At 36.2% G+C, this 14,447-nt stretch overlaps 1 protein-coding gene across 1 annotated transcript in view; it reads right to left on the minus strand.

Annotated features, from left to right (window-relative positions):
• The window catches only part of GREB1L (GREB1 like retinoic acid receptor coactivator), a 260,596-nt gene that overhangs the window by 116,498 nt on the left and 129,651 nt on the right, over window positions 1–14,447 (minus strand). Inside the window, exons 3-4 of the mRNA XM_060121360.1 lie at window positions 3,281–3,445; window positions 2,875–3,072 (exon numbers count right to left, since the gene is read on the minus strand). Of these exons, the coding sequence (XP_059977343.1) occupies window positions 2,875–3,072; window positions 3,281–3,437 (355 nt within the window). The 5' untranslated portion in view covers window positions 3,438–3,445. The remainder of the gene's footprint in view (window positions 1–2,874; window positions 3,073–3,280; window positions 3,446–14,447) is intronic.

The following is a 14,447-nucleotide window of genomic DNA, read 5'->3' on the forward strand; positions in this document are numbered from 1 at the left end:
GATCAAGGTCAACATCAATAGTCATAAATCATGTTGATAGTAGTACCCTTGATATAGTATGATGAAAATGGCACTTTACCTCTGTGATCTTCCTCCCCCAAACCCATAACCCCAGTCTAATCAGGAGAAAAACATCAGACAAACTCCTACAGAAGGTCTGCTAGAATATACCTGACCTATAATCCTGAAAACTGTCAGGGTCAGCCAAAACAAGGGAAGTCTGAGAAACTGTCACAGCCAAGAGGAGCCTAAGGAGACATAACAATTAAATCTAATGTAGTATCCTAGATGGGATTCTGGAACAGAAAGAGGACATTAGGTAGAAACTAAAGAACACAAATAAACTATGGACTTTCATTATTACTAAAATTACTAGTAATGTGACATGCTAACAATAGGGCAAACTGTGGGGATATATAGAAACTCTGTACTATTTTAGCAATTTTTCTGTAAATCTAAATCTGTTCTTAAAGTCTAACAAAGAACACACTTGTGGTTGTCAAGGAACGGGGAGGGATGGATTGGGAGTATGGGGTTAGCAGATGCAAATTATACGCAGAATGGATAAACAACAAGGTCCTACTGTATAGCACAGGGAACTGTACTCAGTATCTTGTGATAAACCATAATGGAAAAGAATATATATGTGTGTGTGTGTGTGTATATATATATGTATAACTGAATCACTTTGCTGTACAGCAGAAATTAACACATCATTATAAATCAACTACACTTAATTTTTTTTAAAAGTCCATTTTTAAAATGTCCTGTTTTATCTTCTTGCCTTCCAGTTAATCACCAGCAGAAGCCACACAGGTGATTTAATTAAGAGGAAACAGAATAGGTGAGAAAGAAAAGGCAAGCCTGAGTCCAGGAACAGGGTCACGAAGAAATCAATCCAAGGCCAGAAATGGTTGCAAAGTCAAGGAAAAGTTCCTGAGTTCACTTTGTAGTTAGAGAATATGCTCACAAGGGTCTGGACTGTTTCCTCCAAACCTTCATTCTTGTGATTCAGATCAGCTAATTATATACAAAATATATCATCAGGGATCCCCAGTTAAGAAAAAATATATATTATGCAAAGAGCAATATTTAATTTAGTTTTTAAAAAAGATTGAAAATAAGCTCTGTGTGTGTCTAAAGAAGTAGCTAAAGAATCTATGAAATGTGATTATATTTCAAGACCTATAGGATCCAAATATCTGGTGTAGCAGGTAGTTCAATTTCCCCACTATTAGAAATATGTCAGAAAATTAATATAATAAATATTAAATCTCAATTAAAACCTAAGATAAAATAAGAAGTAACCTTATTACTCCCCTCTAGGGTAATTTTAAATTATATCTGAACTAATCCTGAAAGAAAGATAGGATCTTTCTTTTAGAGGCTACTGGAGGACCTGGGGAAAAGTACCCTAAGTGTGGGGGGGGGTGTAAGCCTATTTACTGTAATCAAGGAAAGAAAAGTACATTATGGGGCACACAAATAATTTATTTGACAAACTTGCCCCTACTCTCAAACGCATCTTCTGGGAGTAATACTGACATGCTGCCTTAAAAGCAAGACTCTTGCAGCAAGTGATTTTAATTTTAAAGGTGAGCCATAGTACAGAGCCCTTCTTTGTAAACCTCATCTGCATTTCCTTAATAGCCAAGGTTTTCACTTCACAGAACCAGATTTTGCATTCTCCAATTATCTCCAGTTTGAAGGTTACAGAGTAATCTAAATGGGGGAGGGGAAAGTTTACTGAAACAGCTGTAAACACAAACTAATCAAAGCAGTATTTGGAGGCCTAAAATCTGGCGGCCCTTTACCCCTTTAGACGATCAACTGCCTCCCAGCAGGGTAGGAACCTACCAATAATTTACATAAGAAATTAGCAACCAGATTTTACATCTGAATGGCACCCCCAGAAGCCCATGGGGTGTTAAGTATCTGCTTATCTAAATTGCCTCTAAAAATAGCTTTACCTTCCTTTAAGTCTTAGGAGTCTTAGGTAAATAGAGGATTTCCCATGAAGAGGAGGTGGTATGCTGAAACAAATCCAGGCACTGTATTGCTCTATTTCACTGTCATTTTCATAAGGAAAATTTCAGGGCTGTTCTGCCTTTGAGGGAGAGGACTCTTAGAACTACCTTAGAATGAGCCAAGCTGGAAGAGCTATGGGCAAACTATAAACTATCAAATTATGAACTAATTAGAAATCAGGCTGGGATGGCCAGAAAACAGCACCGTATGCCACTAAATGGAGGTAAGTGAGTATAATTTAAGTTGTTACATCACCAAAACCATGAAATACTGAAAACATTTTACGTAGGATTTTCTTTTTAAAAGTGTGGTTAAAGCCTTGGTAGAAGAGGAGGTTGAAGATAAATAAAGTGGGATTATCAAAATATGTTCATTTTAATCTTCTAGAGATAACAGTATACTGGATGAATTTTCAAAATATATGGAAAAGGTAAATATTAAAACACCTGATATCTCTGTAATTGTTTTGAGAGTGGAACAGAAAGACGTAGAAAGAGAGATCACTAAAATAAAGTTTCTGAAAGAGTCACATTCTTGCAGGAAGCACCTGGAGCATTGAAAAAGTCCTGAGCTAGGTCTAGGCTTGCCTCTGCCACATACCATCTCAGAGAAGTCATTCAATTGCTGTGAATCTCAGTCTCTTCATCTACAAGATGGGGTGATAATGCTTGTCTTTCTTAATAGACACCTGCTATGAAATCACAGGCAATAATGTGAGTGAAAGCATAATCATTCCTCATTCCTTTCTGTAATTACTGGTTCCCAGCCTTGAGCACCCCATGCAATGATTGGAAACTAGCCAGACAATATTAGAGGAATTGGAAAAAAAAAAAAAAGGCAACCCACCATCTGTAGTGCAAGACCCTTCGGGGGCAGGTTTTTGTGAATAGGGAATTGGTGGGCTATTAGAATCAGACATTTCTTCATCATCTTCGTCATCTTCCATTTCATTTACTGTTAGATTGTTAGAAAAATCCAGGCTTCCATTTTGAGTGTAGCGGTGTACCAAATCTTTATCCAGATCCTCCACCTTGGGTTTTACATCTGGGTAAGCAAATAAATCATAGCTAACTTAATAAAAATGCTTGTGGGAAAATAACCAAAAGAAAAATTCATAGTTCTGAAAAATATCTGAGGACAGGGAGACTGGCATTGGCTAACATTTAACCCATTTATTTCAGATACCCCCCAGATTTGGAGATCCCACTTCTATTAAAAGGAGTCTAGAAATGTGTGGGATTGAGAAACTTACCTGCAGATGAGAAAGGATGCTGGTCAGGGTCCAAGTAAAGCTGGGAAAAAATTGGTCGTGGTACCACACTACTACATCTGAGAGAGGCTTCTATGGAGTTGTGGAGAGCTTCTTCAAATCGAGCAGATTTCAGTTGCCCAGCATATGAATTCCCCATGGTCTACACTACCTCCCAAGGAAAAAGAGAAAGGAGAAAATTGATACAATTAGAGGGCCATATGTCTGCAAAGTACACAGATAGCTGATATAAACTATACCCATATATCCTAAGATTGGAACTATATGAACTTTACCTATATTTCTTGAGACACCTTATCAATTTATCTATTACATCACTTTTGCTTCTTGTCTTTAGAATCCAAAGGGGCTTTCAAAAAGCCCCTTTAAGGGATCTTGTATCTGAGGATCAAACCATAATAAGTGCTTTAAGTGAAGGTTCTCCAACTAGTAAATCAAGATTGACCTGTCAGTCGTGAAGCCCAGCATGGTGACAATGGGGCCACACCTTCTTAAACTGGTGGGCTGCCAAAACCCCATAGGAACACTATCAGTGGTTTCAGAGTAAATATCAAATTACTTCTCTCTCTACTAAGATCTTATTATCCTAGGAGGGAAAAAGAGTCTTCTCTGGAAAAAAAATAATAAAAGCTTTATGATAATACATTTGACAAATTCCTGAAAGCAAGATTTGAGCCTTTTAAAATTCAAAGAACTTGTTCGTGTATTATTAGTATTTATTTAAAAAACAATGTTATTTCTTTTGCTTAGTTTGAATCACAGTCTTATTTGGGACCCTTTAGGAAAGTACAGAACAAGAAGTTTTGAAGCAATCGCCTTTACTTCTCATCACTAGTTACAAAAACTTCCATATATATCAATAACTAAATTTATTGGGTGCTAAATGTTGGCTATGCTAACGATTGGTCTGAGGTCCCCAAGACCCTTTCTGGGTTCCATGAGGTCAAAACTCTTTTCAAACTATTATTAGGATATCATTTGCCTTTTTCATTCTCATTCTTTCATACGTTTACCGTGGAATTTTCCAGAGGCTATATGATGTGTGATATTGCAACAGATTGAATGCAGAAGCAGACAGACTACTCTTTTCACTAACTTTTTTTGGGGAAATACAGTTATTTTTCATGTTATTTATGTTGCTATATAATGGGCTTATTGTTAATTTTTTAAATTAATAAATACTTTGAAATTTTCTTAATTCTAGTAAATATAATATACATAAACAAAACTCAATCATTTTTAGGAGTATAAAGCGGTTATGAGATGAAAAGTCTGAGAACTATTGGGCTAGACAGTATACCAAGCACTTCCCAAAAATTACTTTATTTAATCCTCAGTATTCTGAAGTAGGTATGACCTCTTCCCACTTCATAAATGAAAAAACTGAGGCTTGGAGAAGCCAAGTGACTTGCCCACTACCACCCCACTGGTAAAGGTCAGAACCAGGACTCAATATCTAGATGACAAATCTTGCACTCCTAGAGGATGGGCTTAACTTGGGTAAATCCCATTTCAAGAAATGCAATTTTGAGAATATCTTAGCTCCACTTTCCCCATCAAGGAGAGGGGTAGATATTAAATTTCATCTGTATCTCCAACTCTGACTGACTCCCTGGAGGACTATTTGAGAGGACCCTGAGCATGCATCAGGCTCAGCAAGTAAAGGGAGCCAAGATCCAGTGGTGATGACCCATGAGCAGAGAAGGGGTGATGCATACCACACCTCAACCCGCCTCTCAGGTTTCCTAGATCACACAAAGGAGCTCCATAGGAGATTTTGGTGGCCCTGAACTGCTTCTATATATAGCAAAGGAGGCTTCTTACATGATTTCTGGTAGCAGTGAATAGTATACAGAGATTCCCATCAGAGGGTCTCAGTTTATCAAAGCTTTGTTGGAGATTCCTATGATTTGGAGGAAAAGCTGTAATCATATTTTGACAACCTTTCTCAAAGTAGGTAATAAGAAACCAAATGCCATGGATTTAAATTACTAGGTTCCTCTTCACAAGAAAAAACCATTTTGTAACTATGTGAGGTGATGGATGTTAACTAAACTAATTGTAGTAATAATTTTGTAATATATACACATATCAGTTATGTTGTACGCCTAAAACTAATACACGTTATATATAAGTTACATATCAGTAAAACTGGAAAAAATAAATTACTAGGTTCTTACAATAAGTACATACACAAAAGTATACATATAATACCCAATTCAAAGTTGTAAGTGGCAGAAAATCAACAAAGCCCGTCAAATGAAATTTTCCTGAAATACCAAGTTTTTGCCCAAGCTTCTAAAACCCCACCAGTACAACTATAAACATTTAATTTTTCTAAAGCAATTTATTTTTCAACAGAACCACACATCATCAAAACAGGGTGCGGGTTGGAAGAGAAATATGCTGTGTCACTAGTTTATGCATCTAAGTCAAAATCGAATAGCCATTTTACCTTTCTTCCTTGTTGAAGGGAGCAAAATACCAGGAACTAGCACAGTCAACCATGGGATTTTTTATTTGTGGAGAACAATGGAATAACTTCAAAGGTGGACCTTTAGCCTTTCTCCAGAGCACCAAATGCCTAGAAATCTTGCCTCTTCTTAATCTATTACCTGCTCAACAAATTATCTTCCTTTCATCATTGAAAACCTACATTCTCCAAGAGATCTTTTTAGTTGAATAAAGAAGTGCCCAATTATACATAGAAGATTGCATGATCTCAATCCCTTCAATTTAAGCATAGTTTAAGGAGTAATATGACATATATCAAATGAATATTGTGCTGATTAAAATATTAAAGTAACATAAACATGGGCGATCCAGTTTCACCACCGTAAAACATACACATAATCCTACAAGAGCATAATCCTGAGCAATACTCAGACGAGTATTGCTCAGACTTCCAACAGGAAGTACCCATGGAACAGCCTTGGGAGAGTAAAAAGAAGGGGCTGACTATTCCAGATGAAAACATAACTGGGCAGTTTTAAAAATGATAACGATAAGGTGAAGAATGACAGAACTGACCCCAAACTTTTTTGGTGCTGAGTATGGAGTTCTTCACTGACAGTTCAATGCTACCCAAAGATGGGCAGAGTTCAAAGGAAAAAGCTTTTTTAGTGCAGTGTATTCTTAATATCATATGCTGTAATATTTAGGGTCACTGAAATCATTGGCCTTATCCACCTAGATTACCAGCCTTCCTTTCCTCTGACTCTCAAACAGCCCCCAGGGCCTGCAATGACATAGCATCCTACTAAGAGTCAGCGTGAATAAATCTAACTTCAGGTCAGAAAATGGAGAAATACTTTTTAGAATCAGTTGTTAAATGAAATACAAAAAGAACAGATTTGTGAATTCTGTACATATGCAGATATTTTATGCCTCTGGCTGACATTAAGTTTGTGAGACTGCACTGTATTGCTTTTCCATGTTTTCTTTTATTACTGTGAAATTACACAGGGAAAACTATATTAAATGTTTTGTTATAGTACTACAGACCTCTGAGATGCAAATAGGCACTGTTGGGGTATTGAGGAAATCTCTAAGAAAGGGATGGTACCCAATATGGGCTCTTTCTGCACCACTAATTAATTGCTCAAACTACAAGTGGAATCAAGTACAAGCCACCATGACAGTGTGGTTTCGTGCCTCTCTGCTCTAGCCTTTTTCTCTTCTCTGCAGAAAGACAGACAAAAGAAGGGCGGAGTAGAACAGGCAGCTTCTATCACTGGTGGCTTTAGGAATAGGGACTGGAGCTGTAAGGAAAAGAGTAGCTTTGGAAACAGGTGCCTGCTAACGCCCCCATCACCTCTCCTCAACTCTTTTTCTGCTGAAAATGGAAAGGAGAAGCAATACACACTGCAAGAAGCTACAACTTGATCAGTAATGTTTTTATTCCCTTTTTGTCAGTGGTTTCATGGTTAATAATTACTGTATTATTAATGCAGTAACTACTTTTATAGTAGTTATTAAGTACACAGGAAACAAGGAGAAAATTTTCCTTTAACCTAACTCTCCAAAGGCTTTTTTAAAGCATCAGATCAGATTTCAGAAGATATACATATATATATTCTGATTTTTCAAATGTTCAGTTATATGTGAAGCACATATCACAGTGGTAGGCACCTAGCAGGCAGATGATATAGCTGCTGCTATCATTATTATTCTTACTAGTGATGGTTATAGTGGTATGGTAGTAGCAGTAATTGTCATCATTGTTATTGTCAAGAAATGTGAAAGGAAACATTCTTTGTTGAACCATTATAATAATAGTAACATGGAGAACTTACTAACTGCCAGGAAAATACTGTTACTGCCCCCATTTTTAGGAGAACCGAGGCCTAGAGAAGTTAAGGAACTTGCCCAAGGTCATACTATGAGAAAAGGCCAAGAGACAGGAGTGGACTCTAATCAGTTTGTCTACAGCAACAGCTGTCTTAGGCTATCTAATCATGTATGCCATTCAGTTGTTAAAACACCTACAATAATGACCCAACTGGGAAATGGATACTCCATAAAGTACTCCTAAATTGGCAAGCCAAGCCAAGCCAAAATAAATAAATAAATTAATTAAAATCAAGGAAGAAGATTTTTGTTTGCTGATTTGTCCTTGTCTACATATATCATGGCTGCAAGACAAGGCTGAAAAGGGAGTTTGAACGTAGGATATGGGATGAATAGACACAAAACCAAGCAACTATTTAAAAAATTGAAACAAAATAAAAACACCACCTCTCTCTTCAATTAAAAAAACCCAAACCTCACTTTAAATGTTAGATGAAAGGTAAAAATGAACAAAGAGTAAATTACTTCACAAAGAATAACTAAATTGCCCCTCAGTATCTTCAGGGATTTGGTTATAGGACCCTGGTGGGTGCCAAAATCGGCAGATGCTCGAGTCCCAAACATTAAAAGGATAGTAGAGTCGGCCCTCCGAATAGGCAGGTTGACTGAATCTGTGGATGCAGAACCCTTGGATACAGAGGGCTGGCTGTGTGCACATACAGGAGAGGAAGCACAGGCCTGCCCCTAGACTCCAAAGCATTTGGCATCATGTCCCCTGACTTTGGGAATTCTCTTGCTGATACCCGTTTTTCCCCATTGTTTTCAACTTTAGAAGATGCAGTCATGTTTCATTAATTCATTATGTGGCAAATCTAGAAATCAAAAACATTCTTATCAACTCCCTAAAGTATTAGGCACGTTTACATAACTCTTCCTATCTTCCTCCAATCTTTCCCCTTTCTAAAAGAAATTTAATTTTTCTAGTGAAGACAAGAGAAAGTTTCCTAAAGAATGATAAAAAGAAATGAATTTGAGACTGTATCTTCCTTGTCTTTCTTCTCGCATCCGTGTAAAAAGAAGTAGTAGATTTCAGATATTGCCCAATCTATTACTGTTAAAAAGTTAACAGAATTTAATTTCAATTTCCCTCATTCATCCATGGTAGGACACAATTTAAGTAGGTAGAAGTCACAAGAAAAAGACTACAATATTGATAATATGATATGAATTTACTAGAAATTTCATAAATACATTTCTTCTTGTAAAGATAATATCAATGCAAGCAGAAAAACATCTAGAAGTACATAAAATAAACTGTTAATATTTATCTATTGGGGTGGAGTTGTTTTTAAATGATCTTTCTATTTCCTTATTGGTATCTTCCAAGTTTTAAAGTAGTGAACAATACTATAACAATAAATGAAAAGGAAAATATCATATAGCAACTGAGTTAATCCCAACTCTATGACTATCCCTGAACAACTAGTTTTAAAAATAGACTTATTACTCAAAAAGACAGTAAGAACAATGGAATTTGCAATGTGCACACCCCCACCCTCTTCCTGGTACTTTAGGATTCCAGGGGAAATAAAATTCATCCCAGTGTTTAGACCAAGAAACTCCCATTAAGAGTTGGCATTTCTACTACTACCTTCTAGCATAAGACTCCAAAGCATTTTTTGCCAGTTATGATACACTTGTACTGACCCAACCATCTCCCTCAACAAGTTCTTTTGACCAAGTAAAAATATTTTCAAGGTACTGCACTTGGGCTATTAATGAAGGTTGACTTTTAATACCAACTCTCTGGAGAAGGTAAGCATTAATTTTTTTAAAAGTAGTTTTTAAAAGGTTTCATCACAGTTAGTGACTAGTAAGAACAAGACGAACTCTGATTTTTTTTTTTTAAATCATGTACAGTTGGCCTTTGGTAGCAGCGGGTTTCTGCACCTAACCATGAAATCAGTCCTCAGCTGGTTAAATCCGAGGATGCAGAAGCTGGCAGATGCGGAGGACCAACTATTCTAGCCATTTTAAATAAGGGACTTGAGCATCCGTGGATTTTGGTGGATTTGGTGGATTCTGGAACAAATGCCCTGTCGATACCGAGGGAGGGCTGTAGGGTGTAAAAGAAAAAGAACTGAATCTAAGACACTAGGGTTGCCTGGTTTTAATAGCAAATTAGGTTATGGAGCAGGTAGATGGGAATATATAGTTTTTAGAAGGTTTCAAATTTGTAGTTCCAAGCTTTGTCTACTGAAAAGTCCCAGAAGCAATGACAATTCAATAAACAATAAGCACTTCCTAGTACTCTGTGGTTTCCTACTAGCATACTCACTGAAAAGAATCAAGTCTCCCTGAAGGCTCCAATTCCAGGTCTGGGGCAGGAAATACCACATTTGGAACTACACATTATGTGGTTGGTTGAATCTGTGGTTACCAAGGACTGACTATGGGACTTGAGCATCTGTGGATTTTGGTATCTGCGGCAGGTCATGGAACCGACCCCCCCCAGTGGATACTGTGGGACAACTGTACACACTATGATCCTTGAACATCTTGTGCCAGAAAGCAAAGGAGCTATCAGAGACTAATTGGTCATGTCAAAAGACAGGAATCAACATGAAGGGTTCCCACGGGCAAAAGATGAGAGAAATTGAACATAAAAGAGAATAAATGCAATGGACTGAAGCACATTTAAAATATAAAAATGTGCAAATTAATTTTGCCTCTCAAGTAGAAAAAGAGAACTCCTCTTGGGAAAAAAAAAACCCAAACAAAGCACCTGATTTCATGCTACTAAAAGGAAAAGGAAAGAGTGAAACATTTATCCTGCTCATCCTATACTCTGAAGAATCCAAACAGCCCTGGTTCTTGAGAGTTTTTATTCTTTTGATGAAGAATTCCAATTAATAAATGTAGAAAGAATGACAGAATTTTAAAATGATCACTTCGCAGCCCTTAATGCAAAATTCATTTAGGCAATGAGAATAAGTGAAACCATTAGATAAAAGGTTGATGCGGAGGGGTCTGTCACCTCCTGAACCACTGATCAAGTTTAGTATCACTAAAAGTGAGGCAATGAGACACCGTGTGCCTCCCCATGGGAGACAATATGAAGCACACACACTACCTAGGACGTATTCCTGCCAAAGGGTGTAAGGAATGTAGTCAAACTCTAGAGCTAACTTCCATTTATAGGATGGAGGACCAAGTTAAATGAAACCAAGTGGAAACAAGCAGATTCAGAAAGAGGGACAGGTAGACAGAGCAACTGATCCAGTTTCTGCAAGGAGACAAGGTTATCTAGTTTGTAGGTGATGGAACTAGAATTCAAATTTAGACTCAAAAGCCCATGTTTTTATTTCCCCCCACTAAACCAAGCTATTTGAAATAGAAAAAAAGGTGAGAGTGAAAATGGTACATTCTGTTTGTGTGTGTGTATGTGTGTGTAGTTGTCTTCGGTTTGATTTTTTTTTTAAGGCACGATTTATTGACTGTGCCAGGCATAGTACTAAATAGACAACTTCGTATAACTTGTCAGTGGTTTGTTATCTTTTTCTCTATAGATGTTGTCACCCACTTTCCAAAGTTTAACAATCATCCACCCAGGCAGGCAGCATTTATAGAAATCCCACTATTGAAGTGGTTAAGCACACAGGCTCTGGAGTCACATGACCTTAAGTCAAATCCTGCACCTACTACCCTGCATGATATTGGGCAAGTTACTTAATCTCTCATCTGTAAAATGGGGTGGTACAATCAACATCATAGGTTTTTGTGAGAATACATGAGAAGTTATACACATATAATATTTTTAGAATAGTGCCTGGCACAAAATAAATGTGCAGAAAATGTTAGAAGTAATATGTGGGTTTTTTTTAAGCTTGTGCTACATCGAGGATACTAAGAAAAGTTGAGGCACCTCCTTGTATGTGTTGGGCACAGCAGTAGATTTGGTGGCATTGTTCTGGGAACAAATGACCAGCAATGTAAAAATTCCAAAAGCTGGTATTTGGTGGTATATACAATTCACTTATTAAGAAATTTTACAATCATACATACAAATCGTTATTGTCCCTTATAGCTATCAGATTCTTTGACTTCATATAAAAAAGTTACTTGTTATAGGCATTACTGCTTACATGTCCTTTCTCTGTCAAAAATATTCACTGATGAGAGTGATAATGTGTAACTACTAGAGCAAGAAATCAAACATGGCTCTTTCAAGTTCTCAAAGAGTTTATAATTCAAAATTAAAAACAAGCGTTTATTCACAGTTCTCTCTTTTGTGCTTTTTGCATTTTATTTATCCATTTAAATTGATATTTGTTGCTCTTAATTAAAATTAGTTGGGTCTAGTATTTGTCTGACTCCCCCATTAAATTGCAATCACCTGGGGGAAAATATTGTGTTTACAGCTGGAGTTGAGTTTTAAAAAAAAGAATACATTGAGCTTTTTTGTGTCTTACCCAATTATACATTAAACAGGTTTGAAGAGATACTATCTCTTCCCAAGCACATTCCAAAAAAAGCACAAAATTAATGATGCATTCAAAACAAAAGTGTTCTATTTCATTTTTATTCATCCTACTTGCTGAAAATCTTTAGAAAATGCAAACAGATTAAAACACAAAGTTTCCAACCTTTTTTAATAGTTCTGTACATTTAAATCTGGGTGACTTTCTTTTGACAGTTTCTGAAGCCAGAAGTATTTTAAGTACTGAAATAAAAACCTAGCCCTAGTAACTTTATTCTAAAATTAACTGTTTTTACCAATATACTTACAGATATGCAATACGTCTTAAATTGCCATAGAAATAATTACTGTCATATATGAACTAATTTCATAATGATTATGTAAAATCTGTCAAAATTAAAAGATAAAGGACAATGCTCTTTTTCCTTTGTGACAAGGAGTTACGTGTTACTACTGGAAATTTTACTTTCTTCCTTGAAATACCAGAAATTCTTCTGTAAAATAAACACATCTCATCAAGACTCTCTGGAACTAGTATAATTACCAGAGGCAATCGCTGTGTTAGATCAAAGAAGCAAAACAATAATAGGCAACGTGTGACCTCTACCATGTCACCAGAGACCAATTTTTCAACAGGGAGAAGAGTCAATAATCCAGAACAGAAAACATTAAATAACCAGAAATGCTTCCAAAGTGTGGCTTACCACATCCATCAAGGCTGCCACACTCAGAGAGTTAGGAGTCTCTATGGTTTCCGAGAGAACAAACTTCTGGGGATTTATCACAACAATCATTAAAATCTGCATAAAGCACCAGAGGCAAAAACCAATTTCCCAAATGCAGAGTAGAATTTCAAAAGATACTACAATGATTTTCCAAATTTCATAGGACGCTTTAACAAGTATAAGGGGAAGAACACAGATGATTAAATATTTTGCATGTAACATTCACCTAATTTTTCTCATTTACCTATCCCCACTTAATTTTCCTAAGAAATTGTTTGGAAATCAGGCTATGAACATTAACCAGATAAATATAATTAATAAGAACACATTAAAGACTTCTGCAGGTTTTTTGTTTTGTTTTCGTAATAATAAAACAAAACAGGGGCTTTGGTCTCCTTTGTAATATATGTAGTTGACTAATAAGAATTATAAGGGTGCAAAGAGGGGTAAAGAAATTCCCACTCTCAGTAATTACAGTCAAATAGAAATACATTTAAAATTGACTTTTAAAAAGCACCACGAATAAAACTGTGCCTTGGAATCAGCAAAATCTGACTGATTTTCTTAACTGCTACTGCTGTCTTCTTTCAAAATCAGATGTGAGTTAGGAACTGAACACACGTATCTGAATTATTTAACCTGCAAATACTCATTCAGCTGGTAATTCAGATAGTAAAAGAGGGGCTTAGCTTAAAAGGAAAAGCACTGGAAATTCAAAGCAACTGTGAACATTCTGGTCTTATAGGGATGTGTTACTCCTGCTGCCTTCAGCTTTCCACTTGGTCATCTGCTCCTGACTTTCCATCTTCTTATCTTATTAACATTGCTAATTGTATTTGTCAGTTTTGCCACAATTTCAGTGCTACTTAAACAGCTGTGGGTTTTCTTTAGGCAATTATCAGTCACTACACTTAGGTTTCTAAATTAGTTGTTGAAAGGCACTTTAATCTTGAAAAAATAGACACAGAGCACACTGCACCGTTAAGCCTTACATGTATGTACATGTGGCTTTAAAATGAATAATTATTTAAAAGGATTTAAAAAAATCACACACACAAGTAATTCAAACTTATTGTAAAGTTATACATTAGCAAGAAAATGCTTAACAAAGCCTATTTTATACTACTCATCATTTTATCTTTTCCTCTTTACTACACGTATTGTAATACACACATTCTATGTCTAGGTACATGTATATAGTATATAAACTGGGCTATAAAAATACTGCCAAATTCCTCTACCTTTTACTACCTATCTGCCAGGTGGCAACACCCTTCGAAAGTCTCCACAATCATATAAGTGGTATCTTGAAGTCACGGGCTGCATGGCAAAGAGTTCTTACCACATGCAGATTGCTCCACTTTCTCCATTTCCTTTCAAAGAGAAAATTATTTATTCTATTTGTTTTTCTTATTCTCTATTCTTGACTCTGACATTGTTTTTCTTCTTACTACTACAAAATGCACAAGAAACACAGTCAGGGAGAAACCCAAGTTTTAAAGTTATTCATCAACTGATACCCATTTCTATGAAATACAACTAAATTAAAAAACAAAACTTCTGTAATCCAAAAATAAATGGCACATGAAGTGCCATGTATTCCCTTTGTATGTTAAAATAAAGTCAAAGAACTTTTTAGAGTTAAGTTTTGGAG

Source organism: Lagenorhynchus albirostris, chromosome 14 (genome assembly GCF_949774975.1).
Source record: "Lagenorhynchus albirostris chromosome 14, mLagAlb1.1, whole genome shotgun sequence".
NCBI lineage: Eukaryota > Metazoa > Chordata > Mammalia > Artiodactyla > Delphinidae > Lagenorhynchus > Lagenorhynchus albirostris.